Source organism: Gracilinanus agilis, chromosome 4, assembly GCF_016433145.1.
Source record: "Gracilinanus agilis isolate LMUSP501 chromosome 4, AgileGrace, whole genome shotgun sequence".
Taxonomy (NCBI): domain Eukaryota; kingdom Metazoa; phylum Chordata; class Mammalia; order Didelphimorphia; family Didelphidae; genus Gracilinanus; species Gracilinanus agilis.
This window is the reverse complement of record NC_058133.1, coordinates 259713779-259728008: the sequence shown is the minus strand read 5'-3', so window position 1 is coordinate 259728008 and position 14230 is coordinate 259713779. Positions and strand designations below refer to the sequence as shown.

Genomic DNA, 14230 nt, shown 5'->3' with positions numbered 1-14230 from the left:
CTGTTCCTATTTCCCAGGCTGGCACTGTCACTTACAGCATGGCTTCTAGGCAGGTGAACCGGATTCGAGCTCCGTCATCTACTGCAGGTAAGAGTATTCACCTCCTGCTTTCTAACTCTTAAGGAATACCTTCTAGGAGGGAGGAGAGCTGAGGCAGGAATTGGAGATAAGAGTAGGAACTGAGTAGGACCAACCTGACTTTTTTTGAGCTTGCTTTTTTTTTTAACCCTTCTGTCTTAGTATCAATTCTAAGACAGAAGAGCAGCAAGGGCTAGGAAGTATCTGAGGTTAAATTTGAACCCAAGACCTTCCATCTCTAGACCTGACTCTCTACTGAGTCACCTAGCTGCCCCCTAGTATCAATTCTAAGACAAAAGAGTGGCAAGAGCTAGGCAATGAGGGATGGAATAAGTGACCAACCAAGGCCCTACAGCTAGGAAGTATCTGAGGTCATATTTGAACCCAGGTGTTCCTGACATCAAACTTTGCTTGACTGTGTTATCTAGCTGACCCTTGAACCTGCTTTTAATACGATTTCCTTAATGTCAATGACCCCTCCTAAGATGGGAAGAATTAAATGTCTTGTGGGTTTGTGAAGATGGAACTACACTTAGGCTTTATCTTTTTGCCCCTTCTGGGTGGGGAAGCACCAGGCTGCTGTGATTTGACTTATCTCATGCACTTCTATGGTCCCTGGGGAGAAATCAGTGGGGTTGGTTATGGGTCAGAGTTCTGGGGGTAAGGGGGTTACCTTGCCTCTCCAGCATGCTTCCCTAGATAGGAACTGATCTGCTAAAGTCAAAGAATAAAGAAACAAGAAACACAGAACTGAGAAGCAGCAAAGTGCAGGGGGAAATCATGTCTAAATTTAAAGGCAGAGATCTGAGTTCAAATCCTAGTTCCACCACTTACTACCGGTATAAGCTTGGATAAATCCCTCCCTTTCCCTTTCTGAGCCTCAGTTTCCTTGTCTGCATACTCAGAGGGTTGGGCTAAGTGCTTCCTTCCAGCTTGGACATTTTGTATTTTGTGTTTTCAAACCTGTTCTCTAAAAGAGAAAGAGATAGCATTAGACCTTTGTGGAAGAAAGGTAGGATGGGGAAGAAAAATGAAATGCCTTACCCCTCCATTTCTTACCTGGCTCTAACATGAGAATTTGGTTCTCAGAGGAACAAGTGGCCCAAGAGACCGAAGAGGTTTTCCGAAGCTATGTTTACTACCGCCACCAACAAGAGCAGGAAGCTGAGGGAGAAGCTGCCCCTGCAGATCCAGAGATGGATACCCTACCCCAAGAGCTCAGCAGGTGAGGGAAGGAAGCAGGTGTCCAGAGAGGCACAGGCAAGCACTTCCACGCATGTGTAAACACATACACATATACATGCATGCATGCACAAAACCATTCAGTGATAAAATAGCCCTTCCCTGACTTAATTTTTACTGAATATATAAAGTATTTGTGGTATGTATTATTAACTTGTTTAGAGCTGTTATAGCTATAGCTGTATCTATATCTATCTATCTAACCAAACTATCTGTCTATCTATCTGTCTAACCAATCTATCTGTCTGTCTGTCTATCTATCTGTCTATCATCTAATCCATCTGTCTATCCATCTATCTATCTGTCTGTCTGTCTGCCTGCCTGCCTGCCTGCCTGTCTGTAATCTAATCTGTCTATCTGTGTGTCTATCTATCTATCTGTCTAACCAATCTGTCTATCTGTCCAACCAATCTGTCTATCTATCTAACCAATCTGTCTATCTATCTATCTGTCTGTCTGTCTATCATTTAATCTGTCTTTCTGTGTGTCTGTCTATCTAACCAATCTGTCTGTCTGTCTATCTATCTAACCAATCTGTCTATCTGTCTGTCTGTCTATCTATGTGTCTATCTATCTGTCTGTCTATCTGTCTATCACCTAATCTGTCTGTCTATCTGTCTTATCTATCTATCTGTCTGTCTGTCTGTCTGTCTCTGTCTCTATCACCTAATCTATCTTTCTTTCTTTCTTGCTTGCTTTCTTTCTTTCTTTCTTTCTTTCTTTCTTTCTTTCTTCCTTCCTTCCTTCCTTTCTTTCTTTCTTTCTTTCTTTCTTTCTTTCTTTCTTTCTTTTTCTTTCTTTCTTTCTGGTATAGGGCACCAAGCCTGGATTCAGGAAGACCTAACTTCCAATCCAGCCTCAATTACTAAATGTGTAACCCTGGGCAAGTCATTTGATCCTGTTTGCCTCAGTTTCCTTCTCTGTAAAATGAGCTATAAAAACCACTCCAGTCTTTGCCAAGAAAACCTAAAATTGAGTCACAAAGAGTCAGACACAATTGAAAAGTCTAAACAACAACATTATTAAATTGTAAGGAAAATTGTGAGGTAACCAATAAAAGGGAACCAAGTCAGGAAGAAAGGCAGGGTTGGGAGGAAAGTATCAAAAAAACTAGAGGAGTAAAGAGAGAAATGGTTTAACACAGGAAAGTTATCAATACTGCCTGGTTCCTGCCAGTGAGTCAAGCACCAGAATCACCAGGAAGGTACAGAGTGGGAGTATGGTGGAATAGAGAAGATGAACTTTGAAGCCAGAAGAAGGAAGGAGCTGGTTTGGGGTATTGGCAGATAAGTGGTTATAGGTATAGCCATCTTCAGGGATCATGGCAGCTGGTCCTATTCTGTCCCTAAGGTCTCTTCCTCTGAAGTCTCTGAATACTCTGATTTTAAGAACTGGGGGGGGGGGAGGGGACAGTGGTGGGGAGGGAGACATATCAAGAAGAGCCTGCCCGGGGGCAGCTAGGTGGCTCAGTGGATTGAGAGTCAGGCTTAGAGCAGGGAGGTTCTGGGCTCAAATCTGGCCTCAGACATTTTCTAGTTATATGACCCTGGACAAATCACTTAACCCCAACTTCCTAGCCCTTCTCTTTTGCCTTGGAACCAGTACTTAATTTCAATTCTAAGACAGAAAGTAAGGGTTTAAAAAAGAAGAAGAGCCTGTGTCTGGCTTGAAGACAACCACAGGGAAGGGGATGTTAGCTTAGATAGACTACAAGTAAGATGATATAGAGATGAACTCTGAAGCCAGAAAAAGGAAGGACTCAGAAAGTAAGGAGAGCCTCAGCCCTGGCAACCAGGGTTCAACTGGAAAGGCTTCCTGTCTAGCATATTTCTTTGTACACATTCAGGCACATACACATACACTCCCTCTTCAAGTTCCTCTCCACCTCTTGTCCCTTTTCTATACTTGCTCATTCATGCAAAACTGTTTGACAACTCTTCTGCCCTCAACCATCTTTCCCTCCATCACCAACTTCTAGAATCTTCTTCTCAAAGTTTGACCCCCATAAGTGGGCTTCCACAGCACTCATTTACAGATCAGAATCCTCCACTTGGGGTGGAGACTTATCTCCCAAAGAAATTAAGAGCTCTTCTTGTGACAGTCCTGACCTCCTCTCTTTGTCTGTTACTGCCCCAGCACCACCGAGCAGGTGGGCCGACAGCTTGCCGTCATTGGGGATGACATCAGCCGTAGGTATGACTCAGAATTCAAGGCCATGCTGCAGCATTTGCAGCCCACCCCCGACACTGCCTATGAGTACTTCACCAAGATCGCCTCCAGGTATTCACTTCTCCCAATTCCTCCAAGGTTGCTTTGTTGTAACCTCTCCTTCCTTCCCCTTCTATGCCCTGTTCAAGTCTCAGTGGCAATTTCTCTCCCTGTGTGGCTTCTGTGCTGTCCTGTTGCTATGTGGCGCCCCCTCTCTATAGCCGTAGCCCCCCCAGATTAGGATATGAGTACAAATGTACGCCTTTCCCCTGGGAGCATGAGGGCTGTGTTCCTGAGAGTCTGTGAAAACTGAGTATCTGTCCCTCATAGGCTGTGGTGAGGAAAGCCCTTTGTGAACCTTAAAAACCCTACAGGAACATGAGTAGGAGGGTTAGGAGGGCAAGGGTAGGCAGTCACTCCCTGTGGTTGGCTCCCTTTTTGTTTGTTTCCTCTGAGAAGCAGGGTAATATAAAGGAAAGTACAGCATGTTTGCTTTTTGGAGACCACAGCTTTCATTTTCATTTTGTTGCTAATTGTGTGACTTTGGGAAAGTCATTTCTTCTTCATCTGTACGATTAGAGGGTTGGATTGGCTGGTTCCAGATGGATGGTTGGATTTGTTCAGCTCTAAATCCCATGATCTTCCAAACAACAGAGTTCCTTCAAGAATTTGTGGGATAGGGATGGAGTAGGAAGGATCTCTCTTAGCCCAGTCTCCCTTGAACAACAAGCAGCAAAAGAGTTTGAGCCCTAAAAACAGCTCACCCTACAAACCCCTCGATCCCCTGAAAATAGGAATGAGGAATGCTGTAACACTGGACACTTAGGTCAAGGTTAGCATTACAGTTAGAGTCAGGGCTAGGCTCATCTTCCTGAGTTCAAATCTGATCTCAGACATTTACTAATGTGTGACCCTGGGCAAGTCACTCCATGCTGTTTGCCTCAGTTTCTTTATTTGTAAAAAGAACTGGAAAAGGAAACAGAAAACCACTCCAGCATCTTTGCCAAGAAAACCCCAAATAAGGTCAGAAAGAGTTAGACACGACTGAAACAAATGAACAAAAAAAAATGCTACCTTATCTTATTAGGGCTAAGTTTATGGTTAATATTAGGAATAGAAGGTGTTTGTTGGCTCATATTCCAGGGGTGGGCAGGAAATGTGATACTCAGGGGAGCCATTCCCCATTCCCTGAGGTGTCCCCCCTCATTCCCACTTGAGCTTCCCAGGACCTAACCTCCTCTTCTGTCCTCTTTCTTCCTGCTGTCCCTGCGGGATGTCAGGCTAGCAGTGGTTCCTCGGCTTGCAGGTAACTCCCTTCCCTTCTTCTCCCTCCCCCCATGATGCCTCAGGCTCTCCTTCCTTCTCTTGTTGCTCTCTCTGTTGGCCACTCTGTACTGGGAGCAATGGTGGGAGTCATCACTGTACTGGAAATGGCCTGCAAGTTGAAATCTGGTGGATGGGTGGGTGGCAGGGAGAGACTCTCTAACCACCAGCCTGAGGGGGGTCCAGCTGTACCCAGCTTTTGACCTCTTTGGGGACCAGGCCCAGATGCTGTCCCTTCAGGAGAGCCAGGTTCAGAGTTTTGCTCCATTAGGATATAAATTCATGGAGAGGAAGCATTAATGTTTTCCTTGCATTTGAATCCAGGGTGCCTGGGAAATAACAGGCAATTCATAAATGTTTGCTGGACTCTTCCTGAGACCGAGTGGGTTTCAATGAATTAGGATCTGGACTACATCTGGTTGCACTCCCAAATGGTCAAGAACTGCTTCACTAAGTTGATGGCATCCTTTGGAGGGGACCTCTCAGCAGGCGTTGCTGCCCCACATTATGGGTGGCCCTCCATTTCTCCAGGGACTGACAGACACAGTCTCTCCCCAAGCCCAGGGAGAAGTCTGGGTGGTGAGAGAGATGTTCCCTACCTCCTTCCTTCAGGCTGCTGTGGCATACACCTGGGCATCCTTCTCTAGTCTCCGGTCAGGGGGTAGGACTAGGGGGAAGGGATGAGAAGAGAAGAGGCTGACTTGAGAATTTTTGCCCTCCCCCCACAGCCTGTTCGAGAGCGGCATCAACTGGGGCCGAGTGGTGGCCCTGCTGGGCTTCGGCTACCGGTTGGCACTACATGTTTATCAGCGGGGCCTGACCGGCTTCCTGGGCCGTGTGGCCCACTTTGTGGCTGATTTCATGCTCCATCACTGCATTGCCCGCTGGATTGCCCAGAATGGGGGCTGGGTGAGCATGGGGCCCTGGAGGGAGGGAGGCATAGGGGGAGAGAACAGTGATGAAGAAAAGAGGGAAAGGGTTGTGGGGGGCAGCTGGGTGGCTCAGTGGATTGAGAGTCAGGTCTAGAGATGGGAGGTCCTGGGTTCAAATTTGACCTTAGACACATCCTAACTGTGTGACCCTGGGCAAGTCATTTAAACTCCATAGCCTAATCTTTTCTCCCTTGCAACTAATGCAAAAATATTGATTCTAAGATGGGAGGCAAGGGTTTGAAAAAGAAGAAAAGAAAAAAATGAAAAGAAAAGAAAAGGGGAAACATAAAAAAAGAAAAAGAAGAAAAGAGGGAAAGACGAAATGTTTCAGAAATCAAGGTAGAGGCCAGAAAATGGGTTGGGGGATTGGTGGTGTGGGTAGGGGTAGTTAACTGTGGATTTCTCCTTCCATCCTCCCATGTTGCCCCACACCTCACAGTAATGCCCATCTCATCCCTAGGTGGCAGCCCTGAACCTCCCCAACAACTCTATCTTGTACGTGATGACAGTCTTGGGTGTGGTCCTCTTGGGTCGCTTTGTGATCCGAAGATTCTTCCAACCTTGACTCCAGGAGGGGGAGGCATTTGTGAAGACACAAGGCCTGAGCCTCCCCCAACAATCCTCTTCTGAGCCCATCCACTTCCTCCTCCAGGATGAAAAGGGTCAGGCCCTCTGCTAGCTACTATGACAAATTAGGGGATGGTGATTACTCCAAGCTCCCTGACATCTTCCTAGGAGCCAGGTGGTAGCTCTTTGTGGTGCTAACAGGTCCTTCTCTTTGGGATCCATCATCATGTCAGAGAAGAGGCCACAGCTGTGTGAATGTAGCTGCCACCCCCTCCTCAAAACATACATTCACATGCACACATCCCAGAGATCCCTCCGTGTGTGGGTATATGTGTGGACAGGGCATTTATTTAACTTCTTGATTCATCTGGAGGCAGGCAGGTTAAAACCACTAATCCCTGAGAAGAGGGTTTTTTGTTTGTTTGTTTGTTTTTGTGTGTTTTGTATTTTAGTTTAGTTTAGGTTGTTTTTTATATTTGCTTATAATTGCTTACCTTCCCCTCCTTTCACCTTCCCCCTCTCTGAGGCCTGGATAATTCTTGGTTGGGGGGAGGGGCAGAGGCATCATGTTAGCCAATTAGTCAATAGTTATCAAGAACAGATGCTAATTGAAAACACTCCCCACCAAGAACATGAAAATCAGGGTCAGAACGTGGAATCTTAGAGCTGGAATATTTTGTGACCATCTAGTCCAGTCCCCTCATTTTACAAAGTGAAAAAATAGAGGCTCAGAGAAGAAAATGAATTGATTTAATCATGTGGATTAGTGGCACAACTTAGATTTATTCTATAGGTTGGTTAAAATTGGAAGGTACCTTGGAATTGATTTAATCTAACCTCATTTTATTGAGGAGGAAACTGAGGCACAAAAGATGGGAAGTCACTTATTCCCATAATAAGTTTAATGTCAGTGCCAGGGCTAGATTCAAAGACTCAAATGGGCAGCACTGAAATACCATCCTTTTCATTTTACAGAGGGTAAAACTGAGGCTCAGGATGACAATATGAAGCTACTGCTTCCCCTCTCAGCTCTGATGAGGCTGCTTTTGTAGCTATTCTCTCAGGTTTCTTGGGCCTGTGGGGACTCTACCTCTCCTTACCTCCCCAAAAGGAGACCCCAGGGTCAAGCTTGCTTACTTGGCAACCCTTCACCTAGCTTGCTCCAACCCTTACTCCTCGTAGTTCCGTTAACTAGCCTATTCCCCCCTCCCCATGCTGACCTTGACCCAAGCCCTACTTCAGTCCCTGAACTGCCTTGTCTTTTCCCTCCTACTCCATACCTCTGTATTCGCCAGTGCTCGGGACCTGAAAATAAAGGATGTTATATATAGGCTGCCTGGGCCAAAGAATGGGGAGGGAGCTCAGCCCTGACCCTGTACGCTAGGTGGGACTGTACGCTAATATGCAATTTGTGGGGCACCCTTTCAACCCCCAGACAAGAGCCAGATTGGCCCAGGGCGCAGTGTAATTATCTGGGGTAGGGATAAGGGACACTGAAAACTCAATCCTACTCCCCAGTGATTCTGAACTGCCTGCCATTTCGGTGGCCTTGAGGAGCACCTTAAGGTGATTTCGTAATAAATGTGCAATCCCACAACTCCTGCCTTACGATTTTTACATGTCGATCTCCAGTACCCCACACCTTGCAGGTCCTGTGCCATCCTTCTCTTCACCCCACTCCTATTCCCTACCCCTCATCAAATTCATGAAGACCCCCTGGCAAAACTCCCAGGGGAACTGTCCATCAGCACTGAGTGGTCCCCAGGTTAATGAGGCTAGAGCTCTTCAGATCCCAAGTACGTGGGTATTTGAGCTCAAGAAGGCATTAGAGGGGGCAGTTGGGTAGCTCAGTGGATTGAGAGCCAGGCCTAGAGACTGGAGGTCCCAGGTTCAAATCTGGCCTCAGACACTTCCCAGCTGTGTGACCCTGGGCAAGTCACTTGACCCCCATTGCCTACCCCTACCACTCTTCTGCCTAGAAACCAATACACAGAAGTTAAGCGTTTAAAATATAAATAAATGAATGAATGAATGAATGAATAAAAAGACATTAGAGATCTCTTAGAACAGCCCCATTATTTGACCAAGAGAGAAATGAGGACCAAAGAGGACTTGCCTGGGTGTGTAGAGACCCTAAGGAGCAGAGATGAAATTCAATGGATAGTCTGGTGTGGACTCACTGCAATAGCACAGGATTTATGGTCAAAAGAAAGACTTGGATCAGAATCTCTCTTCTGTACTTAGGACCTTGGGCAAGTCATTTTTTTAGAATCAATATTGGTATTGGTTCCAAGACAGAAAAGCAGTAAGGGCTAATCAATGGGACGTAAGTGACTTGTCCAAGGTCACCCAATTTGGAAGTGTCTGAGATCAGATTTGAACCAGGACCTTTAGTCCTGACCCTTAATCTACTGGGCAAGTCATTTTATGGAGGGAGGAAACAGGCATAGTAAGGGGTTGGACCAGATGATTTGTGTTTTCTTCTTATTCTAAAAATCCTGATCATAAATGTTGGGATTTTTATACTAAATCACACAGATTGCTTACTTCAGCAAAACCAGAAAGCCTTACACCACTTACTCAGCCTACCACCTTGTATCCAAAAGAAGGAGAAAGACCCTACTGTAAACAAGAAACCAGAAGAGACTCTCATATCGCATAGGAAATTCATCTAGGAATGGACCTTAGAGCTCATCCAGCCCACCCCACTCATTTTACTGGAGGGAAAACCAAAGCCCGAGGCAGATTAAGGGTCAAGACTGGTCCCAGACTCTCAGTCCAAGTTGTTTCTCCTACATCTCATTAGCTAATTATTCATGTGGGGAAGCTAGGTGGCTCAATGGTTAGAGTGCCAAGCCTGGAGCCAGGATGAGTTCAAATCTGGCCTCAGACACTTACTAGCTGTGTGACCTTGGAAGTACTGGTTCTACCTTGGAAATAATACTTAGTATCAGTTCTAAGACAGAAGGTAAGGGTTAAAAAAAAATGACTGATGTGAAAGATCTTAGCCATGCCAAATTCCCCAAAAGAGACTTAAATGGGTGACAATCTAACAAATGCAATCCAATAAACATTTATTAGGTATGGTCCTAAATGCTGAGGATATGATTAATAAAATGACACTCTGGCATGCAGGGAACTAAGATGGCAGAGTAAAGAACTCTTCAATCCTTCATACACACACACACTCAGTCCCTGACCTCAGGGAACTTATCATCTAAAGAGGAGACAATACACAAAAGGAGGCAGGAAACTGTGGGGGCAGGAGACCCCAGGACATTCAGCACAGGAGCATCTACTTCTATGGAACTAAAACCAGGCAGGGTAGCAGATGTGTGTGAGCTGAGTCCAGCTTCTGCCCTCAGTAAAGGAAGGCACTAGGAGGAATTTGGTACCCTGCTCTCTGGTCCTCTAATCAGAGGGGAGAAGAGGTTGAAGGAGATGATGTCATTCAAGGTTTAAGTTAGCATGGTAGTGAGTTTAGATGTAATGAACTTAGGAGACAGCTAGGTGGCTCAGTGCAATGAGGGTCAGGCCTGGAGATAGGAGGTCCTGGGTTCAAATCTAGCCTCAGACATTTCCTAGCAGTTTTGACCCTGGGCAAGTCATTTAATCCCCAACCAATACATAGTATTGATTCTAAGACAGAAAGTAATGTTTAAAAAAATTTTTTAAGTGATGAGCTTAATCTGAGAGGGTCATCTTGCTCCATGGAGTTGAAACCAGGCAAGGCAGCAGATATGAAATGGAAATGAAGCATCAGATGAAGCAGTGATCACTACCACCAAAGTAAATATTAGTAAGCCCTTCAGTTCAGTCCAGGACCACACCAGAAGGCAGCCAAGAAACCTGTAAGCGCTTTGAGTGGGATGCCCAGGTGGAACTGATCTTTGGTAAATAAGCTGAAGCTAGCAGGCTCTAGGCCCCAGACCACCGTTGGAGCCTTAAGTTAGTCCCATTAAGTCACTATGCAAGTAGACTTGCATAATGTTTAATCCTAGCCAAAATGGGCACACCTTGGAGCCCTGCAAGACAAGAGTCAGCCTTCTGGTTGGGAACTGCCCAGGAGAAATGGAGAAGCTCCTGGGCAACTGGGGCTGGGAGGGCCTCACCTGGGGATCCAGGAGACAAGGCAGTGGCACCCTGGGACCCTTCCTTTTTTCTCAGTTACATGTAGAAATGTTTTTTGACAATTGTTTTATTGACATTTTAAAATTCAGATTTTCTCCCTCCCTTCCCTCCCCTGCCAGAGGTGATGAATAGTCTGATATGTTATACCCACACTTTCATGTAATACTTATTTCCACATTGCTCGTGTCATGATAGAAGATATATGACACGCTAGAAGTCTCATGAAGGAAATAGAGTGGAAGATAGCACCCTTTGATGTGCCCTCAAGACTCAACAGTTCCTTCTTCAGCTATAGAGAACATTTTCATCAGTGCCCCCTTATGGCTATTTTGGAGACTTGCTTTGCTGATAGTGGTTTGGTCCTTCACAGTGGATCATGGCCTTTGCAGCAGACCTAAAATCTGTGCTTGGTGGGACCTCAGCAGAAGACAAAGCCAAGTCTTGGTGGGTAAGATTGATTGCACAGGGGAAAAGGAGACAGAGACAGTATGCAATGGTCAAAAGGAGATGGAAGCAAAAAGCAGAGACTGTGGTACAGGCTACATGGGCCAACCAGAACCAGAACTGTAGCAGAACAACAGCAGAATGTGGAGAGTACAGAGGAGACAAGAGCCGCCCAGGCCCGACCATGCTCTCCTTGAGTTGGGGAAGGACACAAAGACCCCAGAACTAAGACTAGAGAAACGGGTGTTGAATGTGTAGACGTTCTGGGAGCCAAGCCTGCTACTGAGTTTTTAGTTCAGTTCCTACAGAGATCCACTGCCCCATGGATCTTTTTCTCAGCTTCCACTGGCTTAGGTCCAGAAAGTCACTCTTTGCTCCTCTGGGCATCAGTGCTAGGCTGACTGTAACACTCCACCTAGAATACCAGGTGCTAGAATATTGAGACCCTGGAGGTCTCTCATGACCTTTCAAATGTACTTGTGAAGCTCTAGGTATTGCAGTGTATAGAGGGCCAGGCCTGGAGTCACAAAGACTCAGCTGCGTAAGTTCAAATCTGGCCTCAGATACTTCCTAGCTGTGTTACCTTGGGCAAGTCACTTTACCCAGTTTGCCTCAGTTTCCTACATAATGAGTTGGAGAAGAAATGGCAAACCACTCCATTATCTTTGAAAAGAAAACACCAAATAGGGTCATGAAGAATCTGAAACAGCTAAACAACTCTCCCTTCACCACTTGTCTTCTTTTTTTTTTTAAACCTTACCTTCTGTTTTAGAATCAATACTGTGTATTGGTTTCAAGACAGAAGAGTGGTAAGGGCTAGACAATGGGGGTTAAGTGACTTGCTCAGGGTCACACAGCTAGTAAGTGTCTGAAGTCAGATTTGAACCCAGGTTCTCCCTAACTCCAGGCATGGTTCTCTATTCACTGAGCCATCTAGCTGCCCCTAGCCCTTAGATCATACAAATGAATTCTAGAATAGCAATTCTAGATAGAAAATGCCGGATATGTTTTTTATTTTGATATTTTTTGCTCCCTAATAAATATTTATTAAATGTCTACTATGTGCCAGGCACTGAACTAAGCTCTGAGTATAGAAAGAAAAGCAAATGACAGTCCCTGTTCTCTAGGAGCTCATAGTATAATGAAAGAGACATGAAAATAATGATGTACAAACAAGATATATAGATAGAGATATGATAAATTGGAGGTACTCAAGAGAGACAAAGAACTAGCTTTAACAGGGATCAGGAAAGGCTTCATACAAGAGAAGAGATTTTAGCTAGGACTTGAAAGAAGACAGAGATCTTTCTTCAGTGCCTAGAGACAAAGAGAGGAAGGGGTAAGAGAAAGAGAAGAAAGGGAGAGAGGGAGAAAGAGGGGTAAGATAAGGGGAAAAGGGGAGAAGGAAGGAAAGAGAACAAGAGTGAAAGAGAGAGAGAGAGAGAGAGAGAGAGAGAGAGAGAGAGAGAGAGAGAGAGAGAGAGAAAGGAGAGAGAGAGAGAGGTAAGAAGAGGGGAATTCCACAATAGTATAAATAGAGCTTGAGAAAAAAGGAATAGTTTGACTAAAAAAACTCAGAATTAATGAGAAAGAAGGAAGAGATTTCCTAAAAATGAAATTAGAGTTGTTTTGGTGGGGAAATGATAGATTAGCTTAGGATATGGTGAAAAAAACATAGCCTAAAGGGGAAGCTAGGTGGCTCAGTGGATGGGGAGCCAGGTCTGGAGTCAATCAGTCCTTGGTTCAAATGTGACCTCAGATACTTCTTAGTTGTGTGACCCTGGGCAAAGTCACAACCCCAGTTGCCTCTCTCTTAACATTCTTCTGCCTTAGAACAGATGTTTAGTATCAATTCTAAAACAAAAGGTATGGATTAAAAACAAAACAAAACATAAACATAGCTCAAGTAATAGACTCTGAGCAGTAGAATATAGTGTAACAATCCCTAGAAAAACCCTCTGAGACTTTTCAGAGTTTGGAAAGAGAAAAACTAAATAGAGGTCAAACTTCAGACAAGAGGAAACAGAAGGTGAAGGTTGTTTTTCAGGTGTGATCCCTGTGGTAGTCAGTCAGCCTTTTGCCAGGAGTCATTGCAATCACAATAAAATTCAATGATTCAATAAGAAAACAAAAAATTTTAGAACAAAATCAAAAGGCTGAAAAATTAGAACAGGTGAGACATCTACCACCAAAACCAACTGACCTAGAAAATAGGTTATTACATTGGGCTCTTTGAAAACCATGACCAAACCAGGACCTTGTATACTACATTTCTTTTCTTCTTTTTTTTTTAAGCCCTTACCTTCCATCTTAGAATCAATACTGCATATTGGTTCTAAGGCAGAAGAGCAGTAAGGGCCAGGCAATGGGGATTAAGTGACACCTGGGGTCACACAGCTAGGAAGTGTCTGGGACCCGATTTGAACCTGGGACCTCCCCATCTCTAGGCTTGGCTCTCTATCCACTGAGTCACCTTGCTGCCCTCTTGGATACTCTATTTCAAAAACTCATAAAACTGCTTGGAACTATTAGAACCATAGGGCAAAGTGAAAATAGATTCTACCATTCACCTCCTTAAAGAAATCTCAAATTGAAAACAGGTAGAAATGTTGTGGTGGGGAAGTATTGCAAGATACCAGAAGGCACATTAGCTTGTATGTTGAAGTCCTCTAATATATGAAGAGCAGAACTGGAAGCATCAGAGAAAAGAACCTGCTTGAAAACAAGACTCCTGGACCAAGATGAATGTCAGATAGGTGGAGTAAGGGTAATATTTACTACAGCTTCTGTCATGTACACTGGGCTGGCTTTTCCTCGGGTACCCCAGATAGAGTAGGGCTAGTTTTTCTTTAAAAGATATTGAAACTGACCCTGAGATTTAATTGGCTCAGAGAGCTAAAGGTCAGACCACTGAAGTAATTTTCTGGTGGCCTAAATATTAAAGCCAACACAAGAGAATCCAGGAGTTCCTCCCAGAACTTTTGACAAGTTCAGCAATATCATGAATGTAGATGCAGAAAATCTGAGACTATCTGATTCAATTCTATACCCCTGCTCAATCCCTTTCCCATACTATTGTTGTTGTTCAGGTCATGTCTGATTCTTCATGAGCCCTTTTGGGGTTTTCTTGGCAAAGATATTGGAGTGGTTCGTCTTTTTTTTTACCAGGACATTTTACATTTTACAGATGAGGAAACTGAGGTAAACAGAGTGAAGAGGTTTGCCCGAGGTCATAGTAGTAAGTATTTGCAGTCACATTTGAACTCAGAAGATGAGTCTTCCTGAGTCCAGGCCCTGCACACTAC

At 44.7% G+C, this 14230-nt stretch overlaps 1 protein-coding gene across 1 annotated transcript; it reads left to right on the top strand.

Moving 5' to 3' along the window:
• BAK1 (BCL2 antagonist/killer 1) lies at positions 1-7947 on the top strand. Its single transcript, XM_044672157.1, has 5 exons — positions 1-87; positions 1168-1303; positions 3457-3600; positions 5580-5760; positions 6244-7947. Exons 1-5 carry the CDS (start codon positions 39-41, stop codon positions 6346-6348), a joined length of 615 nt encoding a protein of 204 aa, XP_044528092.1. The 5' UTR covers positions 1-38; the 3' UTR covers positions 6349-7947.
• The last annotated feature ends 6283 nt before the right edge of the window (positions 7948-14230 follow it).